Source organism: Hyla sarda, chromosome 5 (assembly GCF_029499605.1).
Source record: "Hyla sarda isolate aHylSar1 chromosome 5, aHylSar1.hap1, whole genome shotgun sequence".
NCBI lineage: Eukaryota > Metazoa > Chordata > Amphibia > Anura > Hylidae > Hyla > Hyla sarda.
Genome location: NC_079193.1, coordinates 32,872,499 through 32,896,724, shown reverse-complemented (window position 1 = coordinate 32,896,724; position 24,226 = coordinate 32,872,499). Strand labels below are relative to the sequence as shown.

The 24,226-nt window shown below is 43.8% G+C and overlaps 1 protein-coding gene across 4 annotated transcripts in view; it reads left to right on the top strand.

The window, feature by feature from the left end:
• Nucleotides 1–24,226, top strand: part of HACD1 (3-hydroxyacyl-CoA dehydratase 1) — an 86,118-nt gene that overhangs the window by 28,278 nt on the left and 33,614 nt on the right. For 3 of the 4 annotated variants that reach the window (XM_056519193.1, XM_056519192.1, XM_056519195.1), the window contains exons 2-4: nucleotides 15,302–15,419; nucleotides 22,045–22,063; nucleotides 23,586–23,674. In XM_056519193.1, coding sequence (XP_056375168.1) covers nucleotides 15,302–15,419; nucleotides 22,045–22,063; nucleotides 23,586–23,674 — 226 coding nt within the window. Of the gene's footprint in view, nucleotides 1–7,558; nucleotides 7,667–15,301; nucleotides 15,420–22,044; nucleotides 22,064–23,585; nucleotides 23,675–24,226 lie in introns of those variants that run through there. The other variant, XM_056519194.1, reaches the window with a different exon arrangement.

The window sequence follows — 24,226 nt, the reverse complement described above, 5'->3', positions numbered from 1 at the left end:
ATCGCTTTTTATTTATTTTTTCATTATATAAAAAAGTGACCAATAATACGCTATTTTGGACTTCGGAATTTTTTTGCATGTACGCCATTGACCGTGCGGTTTAATTAAACAATATATTTTTATAATTCGGACATTTCCGCACGCGGCGATACCACACATGTTTATTTTTATTTACACTGTTTTTTTTAAATAGGAAAAGGGGGGTGATTCTAACTTTTATTAGGGAAGGGGTTAATTGATCTTTATTAACTTTTTTTTCACTTTTTTTTTTTGCAGTGTTATAGCTCCCATAGGGGGCTATAACACTGTGTACACTGATCTTTTACATTGATCAATGGTTTCTCATAGGAAACCATTGATCAATGATTCTGCTGCTTGACTGATCATGCCTGGATCTCAGGCACTGAGCAGTCATTCAGCGATCGGACAGCGAGGAGGAAGGTAGGGGACCCTCCTGCTGTCCTAAAGCTGTTTTAGGATGCTCCGTGTTGTTCCGAACGCTTGGAGCGGGCGGTGGGGGTCGTGACATTCCAACTACGCCCCTTGTGTCATCACACGACGCCTCCTCAATGCAAGTCTATGTGAGGGGCGTGGCTGTGATGTCATCAGGGGGCATGTCCGTGACATCACAACCCCTGCCGCCGGCACACAGTGTTCTAAACGAACGCTGCATAGAGATTGCGGGGGTCCCAGCTGCGGGACCCCCACGATCAGACATCTTATCCCCTATGCTTTGAATAGGGGATACGATGTCTAGGGACAGAATACCCCTTTTTAAATGTGAAGTTTTATAATATATCACTCCAGGATGGGGGTCTTGTATCTAGGGCTTTCTTACCCCGTCATCCAGGTTTTTCCTGGGGATCTGCTGTTACCCCAGCCCTACCTTGGGACGTTGTGGTTTTGTACTTGTGGGTGTATTTGTGTATTTATCACGTGGTGTATAGTGCCAAGATTCTCTGCATAGTTTTGCCTGACAATATTCTCTTGCTATTCTCTTCTACCTCTCAGTTGTACAGATCCATAATACAGCATCCATAAGGTTCTACATGGCCCTACTGTACCATCATATGGCTTCCACTTCATGTAGACTTTCTTTTGATTAATTGTTTTATTCTCGTACAGCCAACACTACAGTAAATACTGTGGAGGCTCTTTACAGTTCTGCTTCTGCAGTACCCAGTTGTGTATTGCCATACAGACACTGTGCACACAGCTCTACTGTGTAGGCTCTGTTCTACACTTTGGCAATGTATTCACAGTCTATGCAAAAAAAAAAGTTAATTTTTGGCATAAATTTGAGCAATATTCACGGTCATACCCGATTTTTATACTCCCAAATACAGGACAAAAATGTAAAACTTGCCATATATATATATATATATATATATATATATATATATATATATATTTTTTTTTTTTTTTTTTTTTTGCAATGGGAGTCAATGGCAGCCATGTTCTACCATATGGTATTCGGTTGTATAAGTTCAAAGTATGTTGGCAAACACATGGAATGCGGTGTGAACAAGACCTTGCATGAAGCCTACAATCCCTTACTGTAATCCAGAAAATATGTTATTACCATACAGCATAGAGTAGTTATCAACTATGTTCAGTGCAATACTAAGTATTAGATTCGGTGCCAGTCTTACAGCATAGTAGAGACGTCGTGCAAAGTAAACAGCACAGACAGATGGGCCAAAGGTTTATTTTGAGATTGAGGTCCTTGAAGGTGAAGCCGAGGCATTCGAGGCTGGGGAAGGAATTTCTCCGGTAGGCAGAGCGGGATGGGGGAGTCATAAGTATCAATGGAATCTGGGGATGAAAGGCTAGACGGAGATTGGCTCTCCAAAAAAGTGTCTAGTTATTATTTGGAAATTTCTCATACAGTACAAACATTTTGCCGCAATAAAAGAGAACATTTTTAGCACATTTTAAGTTCTGCTTGCTCCATTTTAGGATAGAGAAGTTGCTGTCATAGCATTGATATTATTGGAAAGGTGATTGAGAGTGCCGTCATGAGGGTGCATTTGTTGTTCGAAACAGCTAGCTGGAATCTGTAATGCCTTAAACTAGGGGATCAAGAGCGTAGGCTGTGACTCTGGCAGGGGGCACCTCTAGGGTATGTCAACAAGTGGTAATGGGGGGGCATCTGTACAGATGTTGAAGGAGATGTTTGAGTTTTGTTTTTGTTTTCTTCGGGCACACCCAAAGACATTACCCGGCTGTTGGTTCATTGAGAAGCTCTTGGTGTTAATCTGGTGCAGGTGAAGTCGGGTCACCTTAAGATGGAAGTACAAAACCAGAGAACAGTGCAGATCAATGGGTAATTTCACTTTCAGTAATAGATCATCCATATACATGGAGGCACAGTTCTTGAATGGCTTACAGTTCCATCGTAAATGAAATGGAAACAGGTGGTGCAGCTGCTGCAGAGTTTAACTGCAAAAGTCTAGAAGTGTTCTGAGCTAGTTCCTGAGATGTTTAGAGCCTCTGAGGTGAAAGGAATCACACAAGTTGGTACCTTGTGCCCCTAGAACCTGGCAAGGTGCTATATCAGCGTAGGTGCTATACCGATCTAGGTAGCTAACCAGGAATGAAGGTAGCCAGGTAGGTAGGTAAATAGGTATCCAGGAAGGAAGGGAGGTAGGTAAATAAGTAAACAGGTAGCTAGCTAGGTAAATAGATAGGTAGCTAGGTAGAAAAATATCTGAGAGCTCATTGTAAGTTAAAACAATCATATGTCAGGGCATTTGTAAGTCAAGGGTTTACTGTATATAATATTCTGTATATAGTACAGATCCATTACTCCCCATAGTGACTATTTCTGCTATTGTCTAATAAGGACCGATATGACCACTTATTGCTGCTGATCTACTTATTTACAGTTTCCCATTGAATGAGTCTGCAGATGGACCCTTTTACTATTGTTGCAACTAAGATAAGACATGATCTCTAATTGTTACTGATTCATGTATTGACAATCAAGGACTTTGTGTTGTATAGTATGACTGATAGTGATCTAAAGCCACTACTATCATTTACTTGTCTTTGATGTATCACGTGTGTGGTTGGATGTATTAACTGTATCTGCAAGGGCCCTGTGGCATACCTTAATATTACAATACCAGTATCTATGGAGGGAGCATGCATTATAAAATAATAAGTTTACCAAAATTTGTATCATAACTTCCATTACAGTTTGTATAGTATTTTATAGATACATATGCTATTTATAGGGTATTGGATACTGTTTTACTACTCCAATCTATTGGATTGTTATTCATATTTTTATTTAAATTTTTTGCTTTTGTTACGCATGGAGAAAAATTTTTAATAGGCAAAGCAAAGAATTTTCCGGCACCCAGATTGCTTAAGATGACTTCTTACTTTATTAATCAAACATGTCCATCCGAAGATGTACAACACAGTATAAAACTCTGACACGTTTTGCTGCGGAGAGCTCAGTCATAGAGTAACAAACAAATACAAAGTGCTCATTAAAATTGTCTTGCACTTGGTTACCTGACTGTATTAAAAAGACCACAGAAAGGTTATCCCAATAATAAATCGTATACATGCATAGCCCTTACCATAAAATCATGTTTCATAATACACAAACTGATGCTATTTAAAATATATCTTGATCCCATAAGGTGCCAGTGAACCCTGCAGAGAAGAGAAAACCTCTGCATATACCAATGATAATGTCAAGATTGGGCAGGGAAGGAGTGAACACTATTCTCTATCCCTGCCTACTTACCTACACGCCCTCGACAACGGGTCCGTAACCACGGTGACAGTCCCTCCTAGAGAGGTGAAGGGAGTCAACTGTCAAAATAATGAAATACAATACAGATACAGGTCAAGGTACAGTAGGGAGCAGACAGAAGCAAAACTAACACACTCACACAATAAGTCAAAGTCCACTATCCATGTAAAAAAAACAGGAGTAATCAAAGTACGAAATCACTAATACCAGAGAAGAGTCAGAGAGCAGAGCCAAAGGGTCAAAATGCCAGACATTACAGATACAGTAAAAAACTAACTAGGAGTACAAACTGAGCTCTTTAGCAGGCAAAGACTGGGAGTAGACTGCCAGCTTATATGGAGCCAGAACAGGTGCTCCAATCAAGGTCAGCTGACCAGGCCAGAAAGTCGGGCGTAACCTAGTTACAAAAAACAACAAAGAACCTGTCAGAACCTTTAAACCCTATAGGTTCTGACAGTATCCCCCCCCCTTTTAGGAGGGGCCACCAGACCCTTTACAACCTGAGAGTAAAGAGGTCTTGACTTGGATACAGATGGACCATTAATGTCCTCATCTGTATCCTCATCCTCCAAATCACACCACTCATTGGTGTCCTCACAGTCATGCTCCAGAATCTCACTACTTCCCTCTGATTGCAAGTCAACAGGCGAACACTCCACACTCTTATTGCCCATGGTGTCACATCATGCCGGTTCAGACAGAAACTGTCTAGATGGAACAATGCCCCCCAGAAGAACTCTGCCAGGCATAGCTCTCTGAGAAGCATGACATACCTTTTCGCCCAAGTGGCCTCCACGATTGCCACTTGGATGCGGATGCTTGACACAGGAAGCGATGAAGTGGGTATTCTCCCCACAGTAAAAACACAGGCTGTTTAGTTGACGAAATCTTCTGAGCTCCTCTGTGGTACGAATTGACCCAATTTGCATGGGCTCCACCTCAGGCACAGGTTAGTTTTTATAGAAAGGTAAAGAGTCAAGCAAAAGAGGAGAATTGGAGGAAGATGAACATTCTTGTTTGCACTCACGTATACGTCTATCTAAACGGACAGCTAACATCATGGCTTGGTCAAGGGTGTCAGGATAGGGGTAAATCACCAGCATATCTTTTAGAGTGTCAGATAATCCAAAATCTAAACTGATAAATTAAGGCTGGAGTATTCCAGTTGGAGGCCACACACCAATTTCTAAATCTAAATTTATAAAGCGTCCAATGAGGATAACTCCGGAGCATTGGGACCAAGAGAAAATACCCATTCCTGGGGACCCCCTTGCAAAAGAGACATAATAATACCCACTCTCTCGGCCTCAGTACCAGATGTGTAAGGCCTTAACCTGAAGTACAATTTGGGGCTCTCAAAATCAGTCAGGGAGACTAACTTGTGGCTCCACAGGAGCTGAAGCAGCACAGGTGACACCTAATTTCGGACAGACTCCAGCTCCTGAATTCTGGCTAGCAAGCTCTGAACTAACTGCTCCTGATCTTGCAACCTCTGAGTCAAGGTCTGGACTAATACTGACTGAGACTGAGAAGACTCATATTGCTGAAGTCTTTCAGCTAGATCATGGACAAGCCATGCATTTGCTCCACCAAAGCAGACATTGCTTTCATAATGCAGGCGCAAGGCAAATGCAGTATATGTGCCTGCTAAAATGTCACGATTTGGCAGGGAAGGAGTGCACACCATTCTTGCCCACTCCCCTATCCCTGCCTACTTACGTACCCGCCCTAGGCGACGGATCCGTGACCACGGTGACAGTCCCTCCCTAGACAAGTGAGGGGAGTCAACTGTCAAAATAATAGAATACAATAATACAGACACAGGTCAAGGTACAGTAGGGAGAAGAGAGACATAAGCAAAACTAACACACTCACACAATAAGTCAAAGTCCACTTTCCACATCAAAAAAACGAGTAATCAAAGTACAAAATCACTAATATCAGAGAAGAGTCAGAGAGCGGAGCCAGAGGGTCAAAATGCCAGATATTACAGATACAGTAGAAAGCTATCTAGGAGAACAAACTGAGCTCTTTAACAGGCAAAGACTGGGAGTAGACTGCCAGCTTATATGGAGCCAGAACAGGTGCTCCAATCAAGGTCAGCTGATCAGTCCAGACAGCCCGGCGTAACCCAGCAACAAAAAACAACAAAGAACCTGTCAGAACTTTTTAACCTTATAGGTTGTGACAGATAATATGATACCCTGCACCTAGTGCAAGAATATATACACTTATCTATAATTCCCAAGCAATAAATAAAACCAATAGCACAATAAATCGGACTAGCAATACCTTCCATCTATAGCATATTCCGTTGTAAATTAGTAAAAATATATTAACAGATTCAATATGTCATGATTAAATCTAGGCGTTGATTCAGACCTGATGGTTGTCTGATATTTAAAATAAACATCCAGTAGGTCTCCCTATTCATAAGGCGTCTTTTAAAGTCACCACCTCTGTTCCCATGTTTCACCTTTTCAATGCCTACTATTTTTAAGGTGCTAGTTTCCCCTGCATGTACCCCTCTAAAGTGTTTTGATAACATAAACACCCCTACTCTTTCATTTCTTACACCAGAGACATGTCTCCTAATCCTGACTTTTAGGGGGTTAACTGTGCACCCTACGTACTGGCATTTACAACCAGTACAAGAGGCAACATACCACTCCAGCCGAATTGTAATTAATGTGGCCATGGATATCATATGTCTTATTAGTGAAACACAATGTGAAAGCCCTCTTATGTTCCATATAGACACATGTGGCCACAGTGCGCAAGCTTCCAGTATAACTCAACCAAAAACCTGTTCCTCTCTTAGGCTTACCGTATATACTCGAGCATAAGCCGACCCGAATATAAGCCGAGGCCCCTAATTTCACCCCAAAAACCCAGGAAAAGTTATTGACTCGACTATAAGCCTAGGGCGGGAAATACATCATCCCCCCTGTCATTAACACCCCCATCATCATCACCCCGTCATCATCCCCCCGTCATCACCCCCCCCCTTCATCTTCACTGCCTGTCAATCCCAGTGGTCTTCAACCTGCGGACCTCCAGATGTTGCAAAACTACAATTCCCAGCCATCGGCTGTCCGGGCATGCTGGGAGTTGTAGTTTTGAAACATCTGGAGGTCCGCAGGTTGAAGACCACTGTGCCCTTCGTCATCAACCAGACCCCCCCCCCCATTTAGTTTTCTACTCCCCTCCCCTCGGTGGGATGGAAGGGTGAGCTGGTCCGGGCCATCTATGCTGTAGGGACCGTCCGGTGGGGAGGGTTAGTTGCTCCGGGCTGTCCATTTTCACCGGGAGGCCCTCTTCTCCGCTCCGGGCCGGCCTAGTGACATTGCCTTGATGATGACGCACAGGGACGTTCATGCGCAGGTACGTTTGCTGCTCATGGACGTCCCTGTGCTTCGTCGTCAAGGCAACGTCAAGGGGGGGTCTGGATGATGACGAAGGCCACAGTGGTCTTCAACCTGCGGACCTCCAGATGTTTCAAAACTACAACTCCCAGCATGCCCGGACAGCCGATGGCTGTCCGGGCATGCTGGGAGTTGTAGTTTTGCAACATCTTGAGGTCCACAGGTTGAATGAAGACCACTGAGAAGGGATTGACAGGCGGAGAGTTTACTCGAGTATAAGCCGAGGGGGGGGGGGGGGCGTTTTCAGCACGAAAAATCGTGCTGAAAAACTCGGCTTATACTCGAGTATATACGGTACTATAAAATAGGCTAGGAGAAAGGATAGACCCCAAAGATGGACCTCATCTATACACTATGTTCACACCAGAAGCCACTATCTCTATAGGAACAGTATCTGTCTCAAGTACTGGGATGTATTTTTTCACAGTTTTTTACCGCTGCAAACTGAGACGAATAGGCAGTAGCAAAAGTAGGTTTTCGTGCTCCTACATTACCTAAATGTTTATTTCTAGTAGTGTATTTACTTAGACTCTTTCTACTTCTCTTCATTATGTTATCATTAGCAGTTTCTAAAACATCATGTGAATACCCCCTTGCTTTAAAGGGGTACTCCCGTGGAAAACTTTTTTTTTTAATCAACTTGTGCCAGAAAGTTAAACAGATTTGTAAATCCCTTCTATTAAAAAAATCTTAATCCTTCCAGTACTTTTTAGGGGCTGTATACTAAAGAGAAATCCAAAAAAGAAATGCATTTCCTCTGATGTCCTGACCACAGTGCTCTCTGCTGACCTCTGCTGTCCATTTTAGGAACGGTCCAGAGCTGCATATGTTTGCTATCGGGATTTTCTCCAGCTCTGGACCGTTCCTAAAATGGACAGCAGAGGTCAGCAGAAAGCACTGTGGTCAGGACATCACAGGAAATGCATTTCTTTTTTGGATTTCTCTTTAGTATACAGCCCCTAAAAAGTACTGGAAGGATTAAGATTTTTTAATAGAAATGATTTACAAATGTGTTTAACTTTCTGGCACCAGTTGATAAAAAAAAAAAAAAAAAAAAAGTTTTCCACGGGAGTACCCCTTTAAGACGATTTTTAATGGCCTCTGCCTCTCTTTTAAAGGTGGATTCCTCCAAACAATTTCTCTTTAATCTGCAGAATTCCCCAAAGGGGATATTTTTCTTGACATGCTTTGGGTGACATGAGGAAGGCAGTAAGGTAGAATTACTGGCTCTCTCTTTTCTGTAAGGAGTAGCGATAATCTTATTATCCTGGGAGGAAAGAGTTATGTCCAAAAAATGTACTGTTTCCTTGCTAAAATATGCTGTGAAATGTAGATTTAAATTATTCCTTGCAATATTCGTTGTTGTTGTGTGCCTCCCCATATGATAAAGAGGTCATCAATATACCTCCCCACCCATTGGATCAAATTAATAAATGGATTATCAAGATTAAATAAAAATAGCAATTTCCAAAAAATCATGAAAATGTTTACAAATGATAGAGAATATTTTGCCTCCATCTAAGCTCCCCTGGTTTGAAGAAAAAACTCAAGAGGAAAACGTCAGGAAAATGTCATCTGTGTCTTATGTTAAAGGGGTATTCCAGGTAAAAACTATTTTTTTATAACAACTGGCTCCAGAAAGTTAAACAGATGTGTAAATTACTTCTATTAAAAAATCTTAAAGGAGATATCCAGTGGTGAAAAACTTATCCCCTATCCTAAGGATAGAGAATAAGTTTGAGATCGCGGGGGGTCCGACTGCTGGGGCCCCCCGCGATCTCCTGTACGGAGCCCCGACAGCCCGCGGGAAGGGGGCGTGTCGACCTCCGCACGAAGCGGCGGCTGACACGCCCCCTCAATACAACTCTATGGCAGAGCCGAAGCGCTGCCTTCGGCAATCTCCGGCTCTGCCATAGAGATGTATTGTGGGGGCGTGTCTGCTGCCGCTTTGTGCGGAGGTCGACACCCGCTATCTGGCCGGAGAGCCGGGGCCCCGTACAGAGAGATCGCAGGGGGCCCCAGCGGTCGGACCCCCCGCGATCTCAAATTTATCCCCTATCCTTGGGATAGGGGATAAGTTTTTCACCACTGGACTACCCCTTTAATCCTTCCAATAATTATCAGCTGCTGAAGTTAAGTTGTTCTTTTCTGTCTGGCAACAGTGCTCTCTGCTGACATCTCTGCTTGTCTCGGGAACTGCACAGAGTAGAAGAAGTTTGCTATGGGGATTTGCTTCTACTCTGGACAGTTCCCGAGACAGGTGTCCTCAGAGAGCACTTAGACAGAAAAGAACAACTCAACTGAAAGAAGTAATTTAAAAAATCTGTTTAACTTTCTGGAGCCAGTTGATATATATGAACTACAACTCCCAGCATGCTGAAATAGTCAAAGCTTTCTCGGACTCCTGAATGACAAAGAAGTTGATCAGACATTCAGGAGTCTGTGAAAGATGAATGACACACATAGCGACAGCTATGCTGATTAGCATCCAGCTTTACAAGGAGAAGATAAAACAGATAGAACATGTATTCATAAAAATGCGGTACTTTTATCTAAAAAATCCTTGCACTAATTTTATAAAGATCTATTCTTATATTTATACATTTTATCCTGTTATGAATTCACCATAATGTCTTCTGATTACTGCAGGCAAGCTCCAAGTATCTTCCTCTGACACATGACACAGCATAAAACCAGAGAGGAAGGGGTTACAGAGTAGAGAGTACTGATTGGCTGACTGCCCAGGCTGGCTCCTGTGAGGGAGACAGACTGACACGCCCCCTCCAGCCTGCACAATGAAAAAGTAACTCACCAGCAGATAAATGCTTATATCTCTGGATATATAGGTCCGAGACACATAAAATTATATGCACATGATCAGGATCGGGTCCCGAGTAACATATCACTTTTTTTCTTTTTTTTTTTTTGCACTATGACAGGTACGCTTTAATTTGTTTAATACCATCCATTAATAAGGAACATTACATTGAGACATTTTCATACCATAGAACATTGCCGAAGGAGTAGAGGATGCGGATTTAGCGGGTGTTAATTTTGTTGATCAAAACAATGTATTTCTGTTAAAAAGTTTATGTGAATCCAATGTTTATTCTCATGATGTCCGTACTCCCTTCCCAATCCTGCTTTCTATATTGTGGCCTCCCGTTCGGAGGCCCTGGATAGATTTCAGGAGCTGGTGGAACGGGACCTTGTGAAATTGTATGAATTTATTGCGAGTAACGTGTTATGTGATAAGCTGAATAAAGCCAAAGACTAGAATTACAAAAACTCCATATTAATAGTGATATTGTTATCCGCAATGCGGACAAAGGCAGCAACATCGTTGTCTTGGATACCGGATTATATAACAAAATAAATAGAGATCTGTTGTCAGACACAAAAAACAGCAAATGTGGGGATCCCACCAAAAATTATAAGACCAAACTTAAAGGGGTACTCCACTGCTCAGCGTTTGGAACAATCTGTTCCGAACGCTGGAGCCGGCGCCGGCAGCTCATGACGTCGTAGCCCCGCCCCCTCATGACATAATCTCCTGCCCCCTCAATTCAAGTCTATGGGAGGGGGCGTGACAGCCGTCACGCCCCCTCCCATAGACTTGCATTGAGGGGGTGGGGTGTAACATCATGAGGGGCTGGGGCTATGATGTCACGAGCTCCCAGTGCTGGCTCCAGCGTTCGGAACAGTTTGTCTATGTATGTATGTAGGTCTATGTATGTATAAAATTTATTATTGGGATACTTATCTGGAATTTTGTATTCAATCAGATTTGGATTTTAGGTTTTTCCCATTTTGTGGTCTTTTTAAAGGGGTACTCTGCCCCTAGACACCTTTACCCCTATCCAAAGTATAGGGGATAAGATGTCTGATCATGGGGGTCCCGCTGCTGGGAATCCCCCCGATCTCTCCTGCAGCACCCCCTGTCACCTGATGCATGGAGAGAACTTCGCTCTGTGCATCAGATGACAGGGGGTGCTGCAGGAGAGATCGCGGGGGTTCCCAGTTGCGGGACCCCCACGATCAGACAAACTTATCCCCTATTCTTTGGATAGGGGATAAGATGTCTAGGGGCAGAGTACCCCTTTAATACTGAATGACATTACAGTCAGGTGACCAAGTGCAAGACTATTTTAATGAGCACTTTGTATTTGTTAGTTACTCTATGACTGAGCTCTCCGGAGCAAAACGTGTCGGAGTTTTATACTGTGTTGTACATCTTCTGATGGACATGTTTGATTAATAAAGTAAGAAGTCTTCTAAAGCAATCTGGATGCCGGGCATTTCTTTGCTTTTGTGCCCATTTGTGCTCTATGGAAGCCGAGGGTGAGCTGTAATCCACTTCATTGTGAAAAAAATTCTAATGGTGGCTAATTCATAGTGTGTCCATCCAAAATAAGTCAGAATTCTCTCATATTTTTGACTACTTCGGAAATATTCTGATCTATGTACATGGTGTTCTGAAAACTTCATTCATGCGCATGGGACACATACTGTAGATGATCTGGAATAGATTTTGTGCCAAAATTCATGTCAAATCCAACCAACATAATTAATCTTCTGATGAAATCTGTCAGAGAAGTCCTGTTTGTCAATAGGACGGCGCTTCTGTCCGCAGCAAATTGCATCAGTTCAGCCTTGAATCTCCATAGTGTGAACGAGCCCTAAGCTTTGGGCTTTATTCACTCCTCATTGGGACCTTGTGTTTTGTAGGATTGTTTAAAATGTTCTGCCAGGTATCTGCCCCTGGTGTATGCCGGCCATACACTTATCAGTGATTTACAACGCAAAACAGTTTCCCATGTGATAGAATATTTTTGTGAAAAAAGTTCTTGCATGAAAGCATAGTTGACAGTGGTCCAAGCGACTTCTGCATAATGTCATATAATCTCAGTGGAAGCTCAAGACTAACATATTGTCCATGCCTTCCTATCCTTAAGAACACTGTGACCAGCATGTTGGAATACGGCCCAGACCCTCTGTCCTTCATCATCCTTAATATTTTTTTTTTAATGTTGCACCTTAATCCAGCTTTACTTGATACAACCTTGTAGAAGACGATGTCCTAGGAATATACCATCAATGTCAAAGTGGGATGTGGGATGATCCTATTAAAAATGTTTCCTCCATTAAAGACACTTTTGGCACATCCCTATGAAATACCTAACATCAGCATATCCGGTGATACACGTGAGAAAATCCCCAAGGGTGGTAGCAGTTAGTTTTTTGGAGAAAAAAAAATGCCACTGCAATGCCATGATGCATTTTTTTTAACCAAAGTCAAAAGATGATCCAGTAGGAAGAATAAGAAAAAGACCTTTTGTGGCATCCCAGAGAAAACCCAGATGGTGCAGTAAGGAAAAAGGCCAAGAGGGCTGGTCACAAAGGCTTGAAAGCTTCTCCAGGGACTGTCCACCCTTCGTGGGCTGGCACACTGATAAGGGGTGCCTGGGAAGAACACCAGACAAATTCTTTATTTGAATAACTTTATTGTCCACAAAAAGGAGACACAGTCTCTTAAACAACAAACAGACAAGTGGTGGCTGGAACGAGGTAGGCCACAAAGCTGTGTACCAAGTTACCTAAAGCTGGTCCTCCTTACTATACTTTGGGCGTCTCTTGTCCCTTTATCTTTCTCTCAAGCAGGCGGTGTCCAATATCCACTTGTCTCACTGAAAATCTTTCTCCCAATAATAGGGTGTAAAGAGAAATAAACTCCAGCCTACTAGCAGACTATGACTGTTCTGGATCAGACTCTGAACCGAAATTGTGGACACCAACAGGCCACAGAACCCAAAGCAGGTTTCAGGAATACTATGAGGAAATTACTGAGGATCGCTTAGGACAACACAAATCCTGATGACAAAATCACTCTCCACTTTGGCTAACTTGCAGACATTTCAGCAGAGAGGCTTCTCACACGTCCTCTCACTAGAGAGACTAGCTCTCATCTTACAAAACTTTCTCCCCCTGAGTAGAGGGACACGCTCAGAGCAAGCTTTTCCTTTCCCTTTAGATGGTCCCTAGATAACGGTGTGTGCACGTGTTAACTTTATAGCCCCCAACCTTACTTCTTATAATCACAGTTACAGTATAAAACATGCACAAACATTGTAAAACAGAACAAACAAAGAAAAACATAAAATTGGGCACTGGCTGAACAACACCCAACCACAGGCCCACAGAGATCTTAGTGGGATACTGCACTTCGCGCATATTTACAATTTCTTTTAAATCCACTTCTAGCTTTGGCTCAAGAAACTGCAACAAAAACTGCAGGAGTGTTAAAAAAACAAAAAAACAAACAAAACAAAAAACAGGCACAGAATAATTAAAACTGTCTAATATTCTAGAGGGAGCTGTGGACCTTTCTGCATACTGCTATACATTCAACTCAATAATACTTTAACTTATATATTTTATGTGTTTTATATAACATTTCCAGAGAATTTGTAGCTTAGATATATTCAGTATTATCATGTGTTAAAGGGGTACTCCACTGCTAGACATATTATACCTTATGCAAAGTATAGGGGATAAGATGTCTGATCGTGGGGGTCCCACTGCTGACCCCCCCCCCCCCCAATATCCAGCAGCACATGGCATTCCAAACAAACGCGGGGTTCCTGCGGCAGTGTTCATGACATCACGGCCACGCCCCTCATGATGTCACGCTACGCCCCTCCATTCATGTCTATGGGAGGGGGCGTGCCGGTAGATACGCCCCCTCCCATAGACATGAATGGAGGGGGCATGGCGTGACATCACGAGGGGCGTGGCTGTGACGTTACAATCACGGCCTCGGGCTCCGAGCGTTCTGAACAAACTGTTCAGAATGCTGGAGCACTGGAGTACCCCTTTAAGCTCATTGACTGCTGAATTACTATGTGTCAGGTGTCCGTTATGAGGTGACCAGCGTTACAGTGTTGACGTATCTGACAAATACAGATTCATAGGTGTCTAGATATATATAAATATATAGAGCGGAGTATTTGTGTCTGCAGTAATATGGCATGTGACATAAGAATATATAGCTTGTGAAATCCACTGAAACCCTGTTTTTTGTTTTGTTTTTTGTTTTTCCACTGAAACCCACTGTGTTGTGGCCTGGGGTGGCATTATACAGTACAAGTCTCTACTATCTGTAATATTGAATTTCTACCTTATAATACAATGTCGCACACATCAATCTGCTCTCATTCATTTCCTAATATCTGGTCGGAGTTTTTATTCTCCTGGTACAATTCCTAAGCTTCCTCTGATGGTGGCTGCAGAGAACCTGAGTTCTGAGGACGCCCAGTACTGGAGATCGCAGGGGGTCCCAGCAGTCGAACCCCCCATGATCAGACAATCATTCTCTATCCTGTGGCTATATACGTTTTTAGTGATCCTCCTCAGATGTACTTTAAGTTTAGAGGTTACACATCTGTGCAGTCATTAACAAATACTTGTAGGCCGGTGGTCCTGTTGCAGCAATGTCTTATTAACTTGGCCTTAAAGGGGTACTCCGGCCCTTAGACATCTTATCCCCTATCCAAAGGATAGGGCATAAGATGTCTGACCGCGGGGGTCCCGCCACTGGGGACCCCTGCAATCTTGCATTCGGCACCCACCTCTTTGAGCTGCACACTGTGCTGCCAGCTCACAACCTCCAGGGTGCCGACCATGGGGCCGGAGTATCGTGACGTCATGACTCCGCCCCATGTGACGTCATGCCCCACCCATGCTATGCACGTCACGCCCCCTCCCATAGACTTACATAGTCTATTATATAGGTTCCCTGAGTAGGTAGGTTTCCCTTTCCCCCTTGTAGGTAGATCCCTCTATGAATAGCTGCCCCCTATAGGTAGTTTCCCCTGTAGATATGTTCCTTGTAGATTGTTAACCCCTGTAGATAGATTCCCTGTAGATAGTTGCCCCCTTTAAGTAGACCTGGAGATAGTTGCACACTGTAGGTTGACTGCCTGGAAAAAGTGGTACACTTTTGGCTATAGTGTTCCTACAAATCAATAGGATGACACTTTCCAAATTAGCGTGACACATTATAAATATTGGGAAATGTAATTTTGTAAATCCTCTATCTTTGCAGGTGGTTGGTTCTTGCGATAGCTATGTGTCGCTTCTACATGGGGAAAAAAACACACAAAGGGCTGTACAAGAGTATTCAGAAGACTCTCAAATTTTTCCAGACATTTGCTTTACTTGAGGTAAGTTTCCTGCTTATTAAAGATAAGTGGTCTTCTTAGATTAAAGGGTACTCCACCCCTAGGCATCTTATCCCCTATCCAAGGGATAGGGGTTAAGATGTCTGATCGCGGGGGTCCTGCTTCTGGGGACCGCTGCGATCTCCCTGCTGCACCCAGCATTTGTTTAGAACGTCTGGTGCAGCATCAGAGGCTTGTGACGTCATGGCTACGCCCCCTCAATGCAAGTCTATGGGAGGTGGCGTGACTGTGACATCACAAGCCTCCGCCCAGCATCGCCAGTCATCCGGCATGGAGCGAAGTTAGCTCCGTGCACCAGATGTCTGGGGTGCCGCAGTTGAGATCGTGGGGGTCCCCAGTCCCCTTTGGATCCCCTATCCAAAGGGGACTGGGGACCCCCACGATCTCAACTGTCTAGGGCTGGAGTACCCCTTTAAGCCCACTCTTTGGTCACAAGAATGCACATACATGTCATCTGCTTGAGCTTGTTGGACATCCCATTCTATTTGGAATTGATAACCCCTCCCCTTGTAGCTTTAACCGCTTCTACACTCCCGGAAAGACTTTCTACAAGATTTTGGAGGTGTCAGAAAATTTTTGTCCATTCATCCAGAAAATAATTTGTGGAGTCAGACATTGATGTTGGATGAGAGGACCTGTCTCTCAGTCTTTATTCTAGTTTATCCCAAAGTTGTTGTCCTGACCTCAACCCCACCCAAGTTCTTCCACACCAGACTCCTCACCCCCTGACTTTATGGATCTTGCTTTGTGCATTAGGGCACAGTGAAGCTGGAATAGAAATTGTCCAAACACAAACTGTGGTTGCAGAATTAAAGAAATAGGAGATGTGTCTTATTGCAGGGGTCCAACTGGGACCCTCATGATCTTGTGAACGGAACCAGATTCTACCATAGAAATGCAGCAGTGGGTCAAGCATGCACACCACCACTACATTCAATCTCTAAAGCAGGGGTTCTCAACCAGGGGTACGCTTACACCTAGGAGTATGCCAAGGGTTATGTAGGGGTACGGCAATTTGCTGACAAATGCGAGCCATGCATTGGCCAGTATTTGTCAGCGCAGAGCGGGGAATACGACGTCACAGTCGCCGCGGCAGCTCACTATATTGTACCATGGCCGGAGCTGCAGTGGCTGCCGGGCCCTGACGTGTGACATCCCTGACATCACAGCACAGAGGGACGTCACCTGTCAGTGCGGCCCGCGGACTCCTGCCGAACGGGATAGACACAGACCTGGTAAGCATGTTAAAGGGCTTCTACGCCCCTAGACATCTTATCCCCTATCCAAAGGATAGGGGATAAGATGTAAGATCGCCGGGGTCCCGCTGCTGAGGATCTCCGCTGCGGCACCGGGCTATCATTACTGCACAGAGTGAGTTCGCTCTGTGCGTAATGGCGGGCGATACAGGGGCCAGAGCATAGTTACGTCATGGCTCCGCCCCTCGTGACATCACTGCCTTCCCCCTTAATGCAAGTCTATGGCGGGGGCGTGGCGACCACCACGCCCCCTCCCATAGACTTGTATTGAGGGGGCGGGCTGTGAAGTCACGAGGGGCGGAGGCATGACGTAACGATGCTCTGGCCCCTGTATCGCCCGTCATTACATGCAGAGCGAACTCGCTCTGTGCAGTAATGATAGCGCAGTGCCGCAGCGGCGATCCCGGGGGTCCCCAGCAGCGGGACCCCAGCGATCTGACATCTAGGGGCGTAGTACCCCTTTAAGCTAAGTGTAACACCGCAGTATTGGAGGGTGTTATTGTATGTATCTCATATATTGGCACAAGGGGATTAAGATGGGGGGGGGATAATGGCAAAAGTGGAGCAGAGAGAGGGGGGAATAATGGCACAAGGGGATTCAGTATCGCATTAGTATTGCATTAGAAAAGTAAGCATACACTATTATGAAATTAAGTACTTTTATGACTTATTTTGTCCGCGGGTACCCCTTGTGCGTAAGTTCCACGTGAACTTACACGTGAGGGGTACCCACGGACATACCCTTTGGGGGTACAGTCGCGAAAAAGGTTGAGAACCACTGGTCTAAAATATTTGCCATAGATAATGAATGGAGCTGCAGTCCAATTAGGATATACAGTAAGGATGGGACATGAGGGAGGGATATGAGGTTGGGATATACAGTAAGGATGGGACATGAGGGAGGGATATGAGGTTGGGATATACAGTAAGAATGGGATATGAGGTTGGGATATACAGTAAGGATGGGATATGAGGTTGGGATATACAGTAAGGATGGGACATGAGGGAGGGATATGAGGTTGGGATATACAGTAAGAATGGGATATGAGGTTGGGATATACAGAAAGGATGGGATATGAGGTTGGGATATACAGTAAGAATGGGATATGAGGTTGGGATATACAGTAAGGATGGGATATGAGGTTGGGATATACAGTAAGGATGGGACATGAGGGAGGAATATGAGGTTGGGATATACAGTAAGGATGGGACATGAGGGAGGGATATGAGGTTGGGATAGAAGGACGGTATAAGAGGAATTATTAAATATTTCTCTCAGCACAACATACATGTACAGCACAGAGATGACTCTAGTCCCAGCTGTTCAGCCCCTTGGATGCTGCAGGCAATAGGTTAATGTGGCATGTATGCAGATAAACAGGAGGAGGAGAATTTCTCTTTTATTCCATCACCCTTGTTGTGGTCATAGTCCTCAGGTTTTTTGCACAACTGTTACATCCTGCCTCTGCAGTGTTTGTGTTTATGTGAATGATCATAGAATTTCCAGCTCCTTATTAATAAAAGTTTGAGCAGAAAATTTAACTTTATATAAAAAACAAAATAAGAGTGTGCTTACACGTACCGTATCATGTGCAGGATTTAAAGCTGTAGATTGTACGCAGCAGAGTTTAATGTAATCTGAATAACTAAACAGCATCAAATCTGCAGCTTCAAATCCTGCGCATCAAATATGCCCAGGATACTGTATTTGTGATTACACCCTTAAAATTTCACATGTTTAGTAACCTCATATCTCCCAGCCCATGCAGCTGGCTAACATGTTTCGGACATAGGTACTTATTCAAAGCCTATAGCGGCTGGAATGAAACCACCCCTATTAACCCCTTCCTGATGTACATGTTTCTCTATATTTTGGGCTGCATCACTTTATGAGGAGGTGGGAAGTATCGGGCCTGTCAGCTGCAGTGCCAATACTAAACGGGCATATTACCGTATTTTTCGCCCTATAGGACGCACCGGCGTATAAGACGCACCCTATTTTTAGGTGCAAAATCAAAAAAATTTTAGATTTTGAACCCAATAGTGGTCTTATACCTGCGGACCTCCAGATGTTGCAAAACTACAACTCCCAGCATGCCCGGACAGCCGTTGGCTGTCCGGGCATGCTGGGAGTTGTAGTTTTGCAACATCTGGAGGTCCGCAGATTGAAGACCACTGCATAGGAGGTAATACTCACGTGTCCCCGCCGCTCTGGACCTGTCACCGCTGCCATGGATGTCGCTCCATCGCTGTCCCCGTCGCTCCGGAACGTCTCTGCTGCCGGCGCTCTCCGTCGCCGCCATCACGTCGTTACGCACGCTGATGCGCGTACGCAACGATGACGCAGTGATGACGAGGAAGGAGAGCGCCGGCCATACAGGGGATCCCTGAACGGAGAAGACACCAAGGAGGCAGGTAAGGTCCCCCCCGGTGTCCTGTAAGCACTAACCCAGCTATTCAGTCGGGCTGTTCGGGACCGCCGCGGTGAAATCGCGGCGAACAGCCGGGTTAGTGTCACTTTCCCTTCAGACGCGGCGGTCAGCTTTGACCGCCGCGTCTGAAGGGTTAATACAGGGCATCCCCGCGATCGGTGATGTCCTGTATTAGCCGCGGGTCCCGGCCATTGATGGCCACAGGGACCGCCGCGATAGGGGTGTATTCGCCGTATAAGACGCGCCGACTTTTTCCCCCCAATTTTGGGGAAGAAAAAGTGCGTCTTATACGGCGAAAAATACGGTACTAGCCGAGTTGCCTGTGATTGTGGTTCACACCCTTCTCCAGTGTTCTTGGCCCCTGTTTTATTCCCTGTTTTCGAATCTGATATGATCTGCTGTAACTTGACCTTCGCTTGTTCCCTGACCTTGCTCTTGCCTGCAAATTTTGTACTACGCTATCCTCCTGGTTTGACCGTTTGGTAGCTTGACTCTGGTTCTGTTTTTTTATACTGCTTTGCCCCCCTTTGTTTTGACTTTCAGGCTGTTCCCTGATTAACCCTTCCCTGCTCATTTGGTACCTATTGTGCCTGCTTATTGCTGACCTGGGATGTTTGACATCCCTGACCCCTATGCCCTTAATGAGTGTAGGGACCATTGCCCAGATGGGAGCTGCCCTTTAGAGTGGATTATCCTAGTAGGTAGGGACAGTGGTTTGGGGCAAGCTCAGGCCAGCACTGATCCCTACCTCGGACATGACATTATGATGCGAACAATTGGGTTGACAAGTGTCTTTTATGTTTTGGCTGCAGGCTACGTGCTAGGTCTGCGTCACCTTACTTGGCTTTATGGGCTTTGATAATTGATGTTTTTAAACATTTGAAACAATTAATATGGATTTTACAAGTTCCAGCTGCTGCAAAAATATTTCTTTGCTGCATTTTCTGAACTTTAAAAAATGCCTCCGAGACTGGAGTCAACACCAGGAAGCTGTGAGATGACATTTTCTTTGATTATATTACAGGTTCCCTACTGGGAGGGAAAAAAAAATATTGAAAGCTCAAAATTGCTTTTGGAGACATTAAAATAAGAATTTCAAGTTGAAAAAATGTATTTTTATAAAATTAAAAAATATATACAAAATGTGTATCCCCGCACCAGTAATGACCCTAGCTGTAAAATTATCATTTTGTTGACACTTTTTGTATTATTTTTCTTTCCCTTTCATTCTGAATGTGTGATTTAATTGTATTGCTTACCTGTTATTATGACATTTTCAAGTTTAAACAAGTGTGAAAATGTCAAAATTGCGCCTTTTATTAATATTGGTGCACATCTACCTACTTTCACTAATTTGGCATAAAATATGACATTATTTATATATGTAGGCCAATGCCTTATTATTAAAGTGGGGGGCACCAGTGAAAATACGAGGACAGCACCTCCTAGGACATGTCAATTATTTTTGCTGATTGAAATGTGGAAGTCTAACTAGAAATAAGAAATAATACTGTGTATGTATATATATATATATATATATATATATATATACACAGTGGTCCCTCAAGTTACAATATTAATTGGTTCCAGGACGACCATTGTATGTTGAAACCATCGTATGTTGAGATCAGAACTCTATGGAAACCTGGTAATTGGTTCTAAAGCCCCAAAATGTCATCCAAAAATAGGAAAAAGTGAGGATTAAAGAAAAATAAGTAGATAACTAATATAGAGGCATCATCACGTGGTAACCTTGCTGTATCATATAGTGATATGCCAAATCTTATTCCTTATTGTAATTAGATATGTACGTTCATGAAACTGAAAGTTATGATTACAAGACATATCTGAGTGAATTATACAATTAGAGGACTAACAATTTATTGGTTCGGATTCAGATAATACCGATATATTTTCTTTTTATTTGTTTTCAATGTCTGTTTTTTCTTTTTTGATTCCCTTACTGTTAAAATGAAAAATTGTTTATAAAAATAAACAGTTATATAAAAAAAGTAAGAAAGATCTGCTGGGATCTGCTGTCTATGTCAGTGTTTTCTAAGTAGGGAGCCTCCAGCTGTTGTAAAACTACAACTCTCAGCATGCCCGGACAGCCAAAGGCTTTCTGGGCATGCTGGGAGTTGTAGTTTTGCAACAGCTGGGGGCACCCTGCTTTGGAAACACTGGTCTATGTAGAGGACAGGAGCTTCTTCAGGGTCCTGTACAGTACACAGTGTCCTAAAAAAGTAACATGGAGTCGCCCTTACCTGGTGTCCAAAGGAGAAGCTAACCCTACACAGGTAAAGTGTACAGAACATGTAATACCTCCCTGTACTGTAGGGGGCGCTACCAGACACCAGTCAGTGCATACGCTTCAGTAATACAGGTAAAGAGTACAGAACATGTAATACCTCCCTGTATTGTAGGGGGGCGCTACCAGACAACAGTCAGTGCATACACTTCAGTAATACAGGTAAAGAGTACAGAACATGTAATACCTCCCTGTACTGTAGGGGGCGCTACCAGACACCAGTCAGTGCATACACTTCAGTAATACAGGTAAAGAGTACAGAACATGTAATACCTCCCTGTACTGTAGGGGGCGCTACCAGACACCAGTCAGTGCATACACTTCAGTAATACAGGGGTTTTACCAGTAAATTGCCCATTCTGATTGGTTGGTTCTTCCAGCCATTGACACATTTCACAGATCTGCACTGTCTGTACAATGTATGTTGAGTCTGGTTTCAACTTACAATGGTCTATTGTATGTTGAAACTATTGTATGTTGAGGCCATTGTAAGTTGAGGGATCACTATATATGAAGTAAAACCCCTCCAACCATTTTCCTGTATGTGCCTTATATTATATACTCTGTAGACTATTGTATCTAATCTATTATTACCTTATTCTCTATTTCAGCTGGCTCACTGCGCACTTGGTGAGTTTTTGCATTTATCGATCACAATATATACTGTATAATTATTGTTTATGTATCTCCCTTTCTGTTAGGAAATATGTATATAAAATATACTTGGCATGCTCATACACATTACATCCCATTCCCATCAGGCGTTGGCCTTCAGCCGAGTGTAGACATAGAAAAATAAAATGACTGTGTGTGAAGTTCACAGCTAAATAACCGAGGATAACTGGATAAACACCTTTACCCTATGGTGTAATAGAATTTAAAGTATATACCAAAGATATACCAAGCATAGACATAGGCTTTAGTAGAATTATTAAAGCCTATTTTTTTTCTAAATTTTAAAATTTTCCAAATTTTTTTTTCTAAAACATTGGTGCCAAAAAGTTAAAGGGGTACTCCGCCCCTATACATCTTATCCCTTATACAAAGGATAGGGGATAAGATGTCTGATCGCGGGTGGCCCGCCGCTGGGGACCCCCCACGATTCCCCCTGCAGCAGCCCGGCACCTCAGCTCAGTGACGCCCCTTCCATAGACTTGCATTGAGGGGGCGGTTGTGACGTCACCAGGGGGGCGGGGCCATGACGTCACAATGCTCCATCCCCTGCACCGCCCGTCACCAGCCTCGGAGAAATCTTAGCTCCAGGCTGCTGAGGTGCCGGGCTGCTGCATGGGGGATCGCGGGGGTCCCCCTTTAAAGCATAGTATACTATGTTTGAAGCCTGTGGCGAGACAGCAGTACAGTGCTTTTGGAAAGTTTTTATTATTTATTTATATATATATAGTGCCTTCACTAATAGGGCACTTTACATTAGATAAGGGTTAAAATACATGACAAAAATGCAGGCACAGTAAACGTGATACAGAGTAAATGGCAGACTGGTATTGAGGGAGAGAGGGCCCTGCCCACGAGGGCTTACAATCGAAATGGGGAGGGGATTGGTAGAGAGAAGAGGCAGAAAAGAAGGGAGGGGAGAGGTTAATTAGTTGGGCAGCAGAGTTAAGGATGGATTGAAGGGAACCAAAAGTGTTTGATGGAAGGCCACAGAGAAGGATGTTGCAGTAGTTCAAGCAGGAGATGATGAGGGCATGTACCAGTAATTTAGAGCCAAATGAGTGGATTCAGAAAATGTTTTTGAGGTAGAGGCGGCTTTCTTAGCTTCCCTGCCTCCTTTCTCCATTCTCCCATATGCCCACTCATATTCTGCATATGCATAAATCTTCACTTTCACATCCTAATGACATGAGAGCCTGTGCCCATGTGAGCGCTCTTCTGGAATAGCAAAGCGCAGGCGCTGCTTCCTCACTTCATTCTAGTGGGCACATTCATCCAGTTAAATAACTGAAACCTGATGAACCTCATTATAGTCAATGGGGTCAGTCCGACACTAGTGGTGCCCATCACATAATGTATCCAACACTGCCATTTCTTTACTTTCTTCTCTTCCTGTGATGAAACAAAAAAAAAATATATAAAAATTATTCTTGGGTTCTTTTCGCATCTGAGTTTATAACTTCTGTCTTTCCCTTTTTAGGAATAGTGCGAACTTCGGTGCTAGTAACTTGGGTCCAAGTCAGTTCCAGAATCTTCATGGTTTGGTTTATTACGAACAGCATTAAACAGGTGATTATTCCCATTAGAAATGTTATCTGGCATAAAACTTGTAAGAAGGGGTCCCATGTCTTTGACCTGAAGTGAGGGTCCCATGTCTTTGACCTGAAGTGAGGGTCCCATGTCTTTGACCTGATGTGAGGGTCCCATGTCTTTGACCTGAAGTGATGGTCCTATGTCTTTGACCTGAAGTGAGGGTCCTATGTCTTTGACCTGAAGTGAGGGTCCCATGTCTTTGACATGATGTGAGGGTCCCATGTCTGTGACCTGAAGTGAGGGTCCTATGTCTGTGACCTAAAGTTAGAGTCCTATGTCTTTGACCTGAAGTGAGGGTCCTATGTCTTTGACCTGAAGTGAGGGTCCTATGTCTTTGACCTGAAGTGAGGGTCCCATGTCTGTGACCTGAAGTGAGGGTCCCATGTCTGTGACCTAAAGTGAGGGTCCCATGTCTTTGACCTGAAGTGAGAGTCCTATGTCTTTGACCTGAAGTGAGGGTCCCATGTCTGTGACCTGAAGTGAGGGTCCCATGTCTGTGATCTGAAGTGAGGGTCCCATGTCTGTGAC